This window comes from Naegleria lovaniensis (assembly GCF_003324165.1).
Source record: "Naegleria lovaniensis strain ATCC 30569 chromosome Unknown tig004, whole genome shotgun sequence".
In the NCBI taxonomy this organism is placed as follows: domain Eukaryota; phylum Heterolobosea; class Eutetramitea; order Acrasida; family Naegleriidae; genus Naegleria; species Naegleria lovaniensis.
The window spans coordinates 705,305-716,217 of NW_025407826.1; the positions used below are offsets into that span (position 1 = coordinate 705,305).

The window sequence follows — 10,913 nt, forward strand, 5'->3', positions numbered from 1 at the left end:
TTGATGAATTAATTGCATATCATGATTATTACTAAACAAATTTATTTATGTTATATTTCTTCACCTTATTGACAGGTACGTCAGCATTTTGCATTCTGAGTAGTCACTGTATTTTAAATCTAGATTGCAGTTGAGGCTTATTAAGGGTGATCTTTTTTCTAGGTTTACAAAGAAAATGCCTCCACTCTTTGATCAAGGCTTTGCTCCAAAAGACACCTCTTTTCTCAACAGTAGTCACAACAGTAACATCAACCAACGTTCGAAAAGAATAGTTGGAAATAATCACAAGTTCAATAAGAAGCAGCCTCTTCCAACGGCTCGCCCAAGCTATTTGTATTTACAAATGAATCATCCAGTGTTATTTTCCCGAGCGATTGAACTCCTTAGTCAATTCACCGATTTAGTCTATCTACAGATGAATCCTCAACGCTTGCTCATTCAGGCAGTAGATAGCACCAAAGTTGTACTCTACGAATTGACGATGCGAGAGGGAAAAGCGTTTTCGTATTTGGATCCTGCTCTTGCCTTCTCCAACTCGAAAAAGACGAACTCTGCAATGTTGAAAAGCCCCTTTCTTCCTCCACTATTTCAAGGGGTTCCAGAAGTTCAAATAGGAGTGAATTTGAAAATCCTCGCCCATAGTCTGAAAGGCTTGAAAGCTGAAGATGAGTTGTTCATGTTGTTCAATACCGATGATGAAGTCACCAATCGGATCGATCAAGACGTTAATTCAAACCAGAACAATAAGGTGATCCAAGATCCGGAAATAAGGCTCACAGTCAAAAAGAAAAATCCCAATCGAGTGTTTACATTCACTGTTTCTCAATTCATTATCAATGATCATGAATTGGAAACGTTTGAGATTGAACAATTTGATGAACAGGTACAAGTTGAGGTTCTCATGTCTACGAATTGCTTTTCTCAAATCATGCATGATCTGAGTCAAGTGAAGGGAGAACGGCTTGAAGTTCAAGTGTGTCATGATCTAATGAAGAGAAGTGATGCGTGTCATGACCTAAGAAATACTCTCAACGATTCCTTAAGGTTATTCTTTAGGACCGCAAAAGAATGTGTCGAAGCCAGTATTGAAGTTCAAAACTCTTTCATGGGTCACGAAGAAGACATGATCATTAGCTTCACAGAGCCTTATTTGAAACAATTAATAAGCCAACAATGTGTGGATACGAATTCCAACAATGACGAGTATGAGGGACTCACAAGCGCGACAACCATTTCCAATGAGTATTCTTTTCGAATTCTTTCCATTCTCTCCAAAGCAAGCAAAATATCGGACCAAATGCTCTTGCAAATATGTACGAATGGACCATTGGGTGTTTTGTACGGATTGGATGAAGGAGTGGGTTCCTTTCAATTTTTTGTGGCTCCTTATTTGAATTCTAATGGATTTTCGTCAGATTCTGACAATGAGTTATGACTTGTGTCACTGGTGTCGATAGATGGACCTCTGTAATTGTTATGTCCTTATTGTTGTTTGTAAATATTCCATTCGAAAGTAGGGTTCTTCTTTTATTCTTGAATCATCCTTAAATCTGTCTAACATTATATTTTTTCAAAATGTAGTTTGTGTAGTTATAGAAATTGTATCTATTTTGTAAATCATATTGTTGTATGATTACAACAAATTAAATTGAATTACACTCATCCTCGACTCCATATCAGCGATCATCATCATCATTTATCATGAGTGCTTGTTATTGATAACAATTATTTTACCGGTCATCATCATTGTTGAATACCCCGACTGGTATTTATTACAATGACAAATCTTGTTGCAAACTTACCTAATAATTGTCTGATTTGTTGTTGTGTGAGATGAGGAGATATTGAATTTTTCAATATTATTGTGGACGATGAATGATTGTTTCCCGAACTTGTTGCACTGTTCATCATGTTATTATTACTATTGCAAGTTGTTGAAAAATTTAGAAATGATCCCGAGCATGAAAAAGAGGTCGTGGATGATTTCAAATTCAATAACGAGGACGATGAGAGTGAATGACTGCTGCGGTGCCGACAGAGAGAACCCAAAAATCGGCTGGTTTGCATTTTTTTTGAAAGTTAAACTGTTGTTCAACTTTTCCTACTTTTCCGACAGTGCTTGAGGTTTGTAAATGTTTATCATTATTTCTAAATACTGGCAATTGATTAACAATTGTTTTGCATTTCGTGTCTTAGAATCAATGGTTAAAGCTTTTCTCGTTCAATTGGGTAAAAAAATGGCAAATCAAACTTTTGATGAAATATTTCTTGAACTCTACTTGGCTAATCTCAAAGAGAAACACAACCATGATTTCTCAAGAATAACAACAACACCATCATCATTCTCCGGATTGGGGTTTTCGGAAGAAGTACTACCGAAACTCAATGCTATTCAAGATATTCTTGGTATTTCAATCTCCAACAATGATCCCCTATTCAACCATAAGATCACTCCTTTACGTTGCCATTTGCTAGAATTTGCTTTTGCAAAAGATGAATCAGCAATGATGGCAGTTTGCGGGAAGCTTGTAAAAATGTTGAAACTTCGAGAAGAGCTCCGGGTTGGTGTTCTTTTTTCTTGCTTGCTGCCATTGCTTTTCCCTGAGTGTACATTACCAACGTTTTTTTCTGAAGCCTCAGAGCTGCAACAAACACAAAGTTATGTCGGGCATTTATTGAACTTGGTTTCTCTATTTCCAAACAGCAGTACCAACTCGTAAGTTGTCCCTGAATTTCTATATTTGTAACGTAGAGTACTTTATTTCAGAGATGTTATCATTTCTCAATTTACAACGGTATCCAAATTTTTTGACGATCAACCAGAGTTTTATTCTCTGTTTGAATCATCAATTCGTCCTGATCGAACGGTTGCATTTGATTGGACAGTCAACAACACCACTTGCAAGATTATTAAATACATTAGCGAGAATGCTACAAATGATGGTTGTTCAATACATAAGGATTTTTTGAAGGTTGTTACCTTAATGAGACATGCACATTCAAAGAAAATGGACTTTTGTTTCATAGATCAGGAAGAGGATTTTCACAAACGTATTCGAACCTATGGCTTGTTGGTGAGCAAAGACAGGATTATTGTCTTGTCATTGAGATGTGAAGGAAAAAAGAGAAAGTATTTACTTGCCAAAATCGGTTCATTTTGTACTACTCCTGGAAGGGAGAAGAGTTCAAAAGCATCTCTTTGTGAGTTCATACTTGCAACAGCAGCTGAATCTGTGAAAGAAAAAGAACAAGTGGAAGAGTATCTGCTTCGAAGAAAGACAAGAACAAATGAATCCTCAACTCCACTAAAAAAACAAAGAAATTCTTTAGAAATTAGTGACATCTTAACTATACAGCTGAAGGGGAAAAATTATCTATCACTTAAGATCACAGACATTATTGATGACTGCCCTAAAAAACCAGTGTATGAGGCCATTATTTCGAATACTGATAACGCTCCAAAGCTTGTGGTCAAATTGAACAGAAACAACGACAAGGTTCATCATCCAGAAGGTTCTATATTTTTGGAATATATTAATGCCTCTGTTATTGGAAAACCAAAACTCCGTTTACCTTGTGCTGAAGTTGCTCTGAAAGGTATTCCATTAAACAAGTTTAAAACAGAACAACGTTCGATGAAAGCAAAGTTAATTGAAGGATTGCTTAAAGAGTTAATGGAGATCCACAATCAGGATATGATTCATAATGATGTTAAACCACAAAATATTGTGGTCATCCATGAATGTACTCCAAAACTAATTGATTGGGAATTGTGTGAGATTTTTACAAGCTACGACACAGAAAACGAGCAATGTATTGGACTTCATGGCTTGCCTTTGGAGTCTGAATATGGTACAGATAACTACAATGCTCCAGAGAAATTCTTAGACAAGTTAATTTCACCAAAGAGTGATATTTTTTCAATGGGACTTGTATTCATTGAAATGGTGTTGGGAAATGAATTGAATGACATGGAGAGGAAACTGTGTATTACACATTCAAAGAAATTTTGGAATTCAAAACTCAAGAATTCATGCAATCTCATCCGAGACAACTTGTTTGAGACATTGCAACTCATGATAAATGCAGAAAAGAAGGAACGACCCTCAGCTGCAAATTGTTTGGAATTGCTTGGGTTTCACAGCGATGAACAAGAGATCGTTGATCATTTCAAGCCATTTGAGAGGTATTATACAAGGTCCAATGGGCCAAAATTTTGCAAGATTCAACCACGTAGACTGTTTGAAACATCTCCGCAAAACGAAAGTACCAACAAAAGATTGAACCATGTTTTAGGTGATGGTATTGAGGAAGAACCAGCTTCTAAGAAAATCAAATAGAACACATGAAACATGTCATAGAGCAATGAATTTATATGAAACCAATCGCATAATAATTTCAGCCTTCAGACGGACAATAGTGGACATTGTTCATCCCATTTAATTATTATTTCTCTTTATTCGAGCGGACATGATGGAAATTAGGAAAGCCTTAGTCCAAACTTCCTTACGGTAAATATTGCTCGAATCATCTTCATATAAATAAAGTGGTTCCATGACATGTAAAAAACTGTCACTTTGATTTAAAGAAAAGAACCCTTTACAGAGGTGCGAGTCCATAAATGTCAAGAGTTTAACAGCCTTTTGTTAAATTGTTAGATTTGTTGTTATTTCTGAATAAATTGTTACTTTGTAATAATCCATAATTCACACATTTTGGGATACTCAATAATGAAAATGAAGAGGATTTGCCAATGCACTCATAAATCTCAGAAATTGGTTTGCAACTTCCTCTCGTGGCAATATAAAATCATCCTTCTGTACAGTCACCCATGAATCTGTATTGGTTTTGTCGTCTGTATCTGTCACATTTAATGGTTTTCGACACATGGGACACGTTTCATTCTTTTGATTCCACGCTTGCAGACATGGCTCACAAAATTGTGAATTACAACATCCAGTGGCAATCGAGGTTGGTGCGTCCATACAAATACAACACAAATCTTCTTCAGATGCTTCCTCTTCTTCGTCATGATTGGTTTCAACAGGACATTTCTTTTCAAAAAGATCATGCATGGCTTGTTCGTCATGTTGATGCGGAGATGTCGAAATTTTTGGTGTTTCTGTGGAAGAGGAGGATCGTTCTTCGAGGAACTTTTGACTTTGCCTTTCCTGTTGATTATTATTAAATAATTGATGTACATGACATTCTGTTTTGGCCCTCTCCAGTATCATATAAAAAGTTTTCAAATCTAAAATCTTCCATTGTCGACAAATTTGTTCATTCTTTGTGAGATGTGAAGGCAACACAAAACCCACGTGTTGAGTTCGATCTATATTCTGAATGGATGATTGCAAGAGTAGCTTTCGATGCTCCTCTATAGAACTCTTATGACCATGACAATCAAAATACACTCGATATAAATTAATTTTCAAATATTTGGAAGGAATATATTTCATCTCTTCCTCTCGGACATGTTCAAAAAAGTCTCGATTCATCAACTCGAAATACAAATAAAACTTGGAATGATATAAAAAGTGAATACTCAAATAATTGAGTAAATTGACATCACACAGAAAGGATCCGATATTTTCTGGAATTTTTGATCCGAGTCCCGAATGATGATGATCCTGAGTGGTTGTTGTTGTTGTTGATGTTACAGGAATTTGAGAAGAGGAATTTCCTCTGGATCGTGATGTCGTCTTGCTGGTAGTTGTTGTTGTGGTTCCTCCGTGATGATCATTTTCTAACGAATTTTGTAAAACGTCCGAAATTGAATTTCCCATAGTAGTAGATGAGCGTGGTTGTTGAGTGAGGTTAAATACAAATCAATCGACGACCTTTTTGAAATAATAATTCAAATGAAACACGAGAGAGAGGAAGATATTGTTGTTTTTTGATGAAATGTTGTTCCGATTCAGAATTTTTTTTTAGAATTTTACTTCTAAAATCCATTTGGAAGGTTTCTGTTCGAATCCAATAAACCAATTGTGGAGATCATCTTCTTCAATGCCATCTGTTAATGTTTGAAGGTCTTGGATTTGTTACTTTCAAACCAATGGAGAAGAGAATGAGGGTTGGGTCGAAGGGTGGTATCTTGGTTGTTATAAATGATGCACGTTGAAAAGTGACAGTTTTGAAAAGTTGTTGTTTTAGTCACATCTAGTTGTGGACTATTGTTCTCTTGATTGAATGTCATGAAATGTTCACAAAGCCATTCAGAAGGAACGGATTCAAAAGTTTGTTTGACCTTATCATAATCTCTTGAATGTTGTGCTGGATGATTTGACATTTGTAAGGCAATACTTTCTCGACATTTCAATTCATCACGTTCGACTTGAATACAACAGAAACTAGTTTGTAAAATGAAATTCAGTTCATGTTGAAAAGTTATTTTCTCGAAATTATGTTCTTCTTCTTGTCGTTTCAAATGATCATTTTGTTCATCGAGTGACGACTCGAGAAGGAGTTGCCAGTGGTTGTTTTCATGTAGTTGTTGTTGATGATTGTAAGAATGATGATCGTACAAGGACCGTGATGACATTTTGTTGGTCAAGTTGATCACGTTTGGATAGGAGTGTTTGGCGATTGTTCTTAATGCTAATAATAAAGTAAATTCGATCACGTTTAAAACAACTTGTAATATTTTACAATGTTTTTACATTTGGATGAATCATTTGGTTCTACTTTAAATCCTCCCCTGTTTTGTTGAGCTTATTACGAGCCATCAAAATGGCATTCAAGCTAATACCTCCTCCTCCAATAGCAACTCCTCCTTTTGGTTTGGTTGAAGTGTTGTTTTTGTTTGTTTCCTCTTCTTGAATCAAGGAACTTGTTGAACTTTTTGCCATTCGATTTCCAATGGAAGAAATGACAGAAGAGGCAGAAGTATTCTCTTCTGTAGTTGTTGATGTTGTTGACGTTTCTGTTATTTCATCCTTTTTGTGTGGTTGTGATTTTTGAATGGATAATGCTCCAATGGCTCCCAATTTCTTTTCCAATTTTGAAATTTCCTCCAACTTGTCAAATTCATTTTGATTTGGCAATTCAATATCGTGCTGATCAGTAGTAGCTTCAATGACATGATTCAATAACGAGGAAATATTCGTACGAGTTTTCTCTCGACGAGGTTTTGCAATTTTTGCCTTTTTCACAACCATGGTTCCCTGTGAATGTGTTTCATCACCATTTTCAGACTTTTCCACAGAACTTGTGGAATCTGAAACGATCGAAGAATTTGAATCTTTCAATGTTCTTAATTGTAATTTCTGTTTCAATCGTTCTCCAATCATTCCAACAATGGCAACTCCACTGCTGACACCTCCACGAGGAGAAGTTAATTCTTCTGTGTTCACATTTGTTGTTGTCTTGGACACATCTGTCTGACCACTCGTTGACGAGGAATTGGTTGAAGATTCTGCTTGGCCTTGTTTTAACATTTTAGCTAAAGAACTAGTTCTAAATCTCATGGAAGGAACTCGTTGAGTGGTGGTTGTTGAAGAAGTGGTTGGATGAATGATTTCTTGTTTTTCTTGTTGTGACGTTTCAGAAGTAACACTGACCTTACTGGATTTCTTTTCAGAAGAATCCAAAGTGTTGCTCATTGATTGTTCCTTGTCGTTTGTGGTGGATGAAGAAGGTTTTTTAAGAATACTCACAGGTTTCACTTCCTTGACAGGTGACGTTTGTGGTTGAGAATTCATGGAGGTAGAGCTTGTAACAATTGCTTTTTGAGGTGTTGGATGATTAGAAATTTTCAATTTTTCAACTTGTTGAATTAATTCTAATTCTTGACTTTCGAGATCGGAATTGGAATATGGGAAAATAAATGCGAGTATGGCGAATTGAGAAAGAAGGTGTTTTTCAAAGAGAGGTGTCAAAATGAGTGAAATTCGATTCACAATGAAGCGTATTTGTGTTAGACATTGAATGCCAATGGTCATTCCAATCAAACACCAAATTCCATTTTTGGAAGTTGCCATCGATAAGCTCCAGCTCAATAACATGATCATGTACAATCCTACTGTTTGAATCAATGCCATTTCCTCTCTCATATAAAATAATTGTTTTGCCAATAATTTCAACTCTGGATTTGCTAATTGCCAAATTGGAATTAAATATTTTGAATCATGATTTTCTAAAATCTCTGTATTTGCATAGAATACATAAAAACTACACAACTTGATCAGTGTGTGTGAAATGATGAGAATCAGTGGCAGTGATAGCAATGTTATGGAAAGAAATGAAAAATGTGAACTCGCATTCACAATAAAAGTTACAAAATAAAGAGTGTCAATGATGACATTTGAAATGAATGAATAGAATGAAGTGGTGGTTGCGAATGACGATACATTGTTACTTCCAACAGTAGTGACCAAAGCTGGAGGTCTAAATTGAAAGAGTATGACAACTGTATCGGATTTCCGAATATGGAATTATTGTTATCCGAAATTCGTTTCATCATGATGATGATTTCATACAACAATATTTCAGTATAATCATGATCGGTTCATAAATATTTTCAGCATTAACAGTGAATCATGTGAATCTATCCACATGAAGATATATTAAAAATTTCACATACCCATCGTGACACTCATCAAAAAGGCCAATAACATGGACACTTGAAACGCTAACGAAAAGATTACACTTTCCAACAACAACATGGCAATATACGGAGACAATAATGTAAAAATTGTTTCATCCATCACATAGGAGTGTTGATTCTTTCGCATCACGTCACAATATTGCACCACATAGGAATAATATTTGTAATAACTTGATACAATGTGGAGGGAGAAGAGGGAAAGAGAAAGAATCATGTTGAGTTGTTGTTATTGGGAGGTTTGTGGGATTGGCAGGTGTGAATCATGAAAGATTTTTTTCTTGTGATTCTTTAGATGAAAAGTGATGTGCCTTTTCATGTGTGACAAGCTCGCTACAATTATGTCTTGCTCACATAAACTGGCGTCACAGACACATTGTTAAACCTCAAATTGAATGTAAAAGTAATTTAATGGATGCTTTACAGACCAAAGTTTACATTTCACTTGCTCATAGCTGCCTGGAATGATGTGTAAGTGCCTGCGACCGCTGTGAGTGATTTGATTGAAGCGACAGTGCTTGTGACTGTCGTGACAGTACAGAATGGTGAGAAATGGCCGTCGAATGATCACTCTTTGCCACACTTTTTCTGGACACAGTGCTATGAACCTCTGACTTGTCAAGCTTTGGTAAATGCTCCCCCTGTGAATTGTCACAAATATCAGATTGGCGTTTCAACTCTTGAATATCCTTAACAGAGAGCGCCACGCTAATATTGTCATCATTTTTCTTGAGGTCAGAAATGAGGTTGGAATATCGTCCGTACATGCTCTCAAATTGCTCCCTCTCTTGCTCTGACAATTTGTTCAGTAGAAATTCTTGTTTTTGTTGAATTTCATCCAGAATTTTAAGAATGTTTCTTCGTGCCTCTTCTTCATGCTTCAAAGAATGCTCCAGTTGACGAATTCGATCGCTCTCTGCATCACTTCCAATCGAGAAGGACAATTCGGAAGGAGCCTTAGATTTCCTACTCCTCTGCGAATATTTGGAGCGTGAGGAGAATATAGATTTGGTATCGAATTTGTCGTCGTTAGTGGCCTCTTTTGTAGGAAGCTCGAGTGATGCATCAGGATTTAAATCGGAAAATGCTTGACTGATGGCATCACTTTGTTCACGCGTTGGATTCAAAGGAGGAAGACTCTTTGACTTGGAGCCGGTACTGCTATGTTTGGATCGTACGGACACCTTGTCATCTTCATTGTTAATTGAGTGCTTGGAAAAATCATGTTCAAAATTGTCCTTTTTCGACAGCTCTGCAGCCAATTCCTCGATTTGTTTTCGCTTATTGAGCTTTTTGAGAGGATAAAATGCATCCTTCCTAGGTGGCGGAGGTAATTTTCGTAGACCATTATTGAATTGAGAGTCCTTGTAACTGTGAACGACGATAGGTTGGTGGAGTGAGTTTCGTTGATCCAGAATTCCTGTAAATTTCTTGAGTTGAACTTTTCGATTAAGGGCCGTCATGTAATTGGCCAAATCCTGTATGGGTGGGTAGATCCTAGCTTTGCCAAACACTGGAGATTGCCGTGCTGGTTGAGGTGTCTCTATGAGATTATTATATACAATTCTGTTGTCATAATTTTCGGGGTTGTTGATTGATACTTCGGTCAAAAAGGTTCCATCACCACCTGTTCTCTCGTTGCCAACATTTGTTCGTTTTGAAGAGTTATAACTACGAGCAATTGAGGTTCCATTGAGCTGATTCGGGCTACCGTTGTTCAATGATTGATGTGCTCTTCCCAGATTTGAAACCACAATGGAATTATTATTGAAGGTAGCTGTTGGCTGGGATATCATGAAGGGACTTTGTCCCAAATCTACATTCATTTGCTCAGCCATCGGATCGTTGAGGGTTGTCTAAATTATAGTTACGAGTAAGGATGTTGTTGAGGGTTTGTACAAAAGAATGATTGGTGGTAATTATAACGGCTACTGTTGTTGAGTCCTTAAATACCAATGGATTTCTTAATAGCAATAATCTAGGAACAATTCAAACTCATTCGGATAAGTATTTCAATCACACTTTCTCTCTATTATTTGATGATGATAAATTCGGGAACAGAACACGACAGAGTGAGCGGGAATATGTGTTGTTGCTTTTTTTCTCTTGGCGTCAAATTTACGGCCGTTAAAATTTCAAACGTTTCTGACTGGCATTGAAAGGCCACGCGTATGGCGTGGAGAGAAACGATGATGCAACAACAGGTCTTATTCTTTGACCAAGTCAACAGAAAATTAAATATTCAGATTGAATAGTGCCAACAATACATTCCTCCTTCCAAAAGCTTTGCGATTTCCTTGCTCATTAT

The 10,913-nt window shown here is 36.6% G+C and overlaps 6 protein-coding genes across 6 annotated transcripts; 2 read left to right on the top strand and 4 right to left on the bottom strand.

The window, feature by feature from the left end:
* Positions 1-175: 175 nt before the first annotated feature.
* On the top strand, positions 176-1,435 carry C9374_011521 (uncharacterized protein; the record flags this gene model as incomplete). The annotated part of the gene is made up of 1 exon (XM_044687186.1): positions 176-1,435. The coding sequence occupies one exon, from the start codon at positions 176-178 to the stop codon at positions 1,433-1,435; it is 1,260 nt and encodes a 419-aa protein (XP_044554690.1).
* Positions 1,436-2,237: 802 nt separating this feature from the next.
* On the top strand, positions 2,238-4,340 carry C9374_011522 (uncharacterized protein; the record flags this gene model as incomplete). Its single annotated transcript, XM_044687187.1, has 2 exons — positions 2,238-2,716; positions 2,768-4,340. The coding sequence occupies 2 exons, from the start codon at positions 2,238-2,240 to the stop codon at positions 4,338-4,340; spliced, it is 2,052 nt and encodes a 683-aa protein (XP_044554691.1).
* A 384-nt stretch (positions 4,341-4,724) lies between these two features.
* C9374_011523 (uncharacterized protein) lies at positions 4,725-5,786 on the bottom strand (the record flags this gene model as incomplete). Its single annotated transcript, XM_044687188.1, has 1 exon — positions 4,725-5,786. One exon carries the CDS (start codon positions 5,784-5,786, stop codon positions 4,725-4,727), a length of 1,062 nt encoding a protein of 353 aa, XP_044554692.1.
* Positions 5,787-6,019: 233 nt separating this feature from the next.
* Positions 6,020-6,544, bottom strand: C9374_011524 (uncharacterized protein; the record flags this gene model as incomplete). Its single annotated transcript, XM_044687189.1, has 1 exon — positions 6,020-6,544. One exon carries the CDS (start codon positions 6,542-6,544, stop codon positions 6,020-6,022), a length of 525 nt encoding a protein of 174 aa, XP_044554693.1.
* Positions 6,545-6,683: 139 nt separating this feature from the next.
* Positions 6,684-8,822, bottom strand: C9374_011525 (uncharacterized protein; the record flags this gene model as incomplete). Its single annotated transcript, XM_044687190.1, has 2 exons — positions 6,684-8,410; positions 8,585-8,822. The coding sequence occupies 2 exons, from the start codon at positions 8,820-8,822 to the stop codon at positions 6,684-6,686; spliced, it is 1,965 nt and encodes a 654-aa protein (XP_044554694.1).
* A 232-nt stretch (positions 8,823-9,054) lies between these two features.
* On the bottom strand, positions 9,055-10,443 carry C9374_011526 (uncharacterized protein; the record flags this gene model as incomplete). The annotated part of the gene is made up of 1 exon (XM_044687191.1): positions 9,055-10,443. One exon carries the CDS (start codon positions 10,441-10,443, stop codon positions 9,055-9,057), a length of 1,389 nt encoding a protein of 462 aa, XP_044554695.1.
* Between the last annotated feature and the right edge of the window lie 470 nt (positions 10,444-10,913).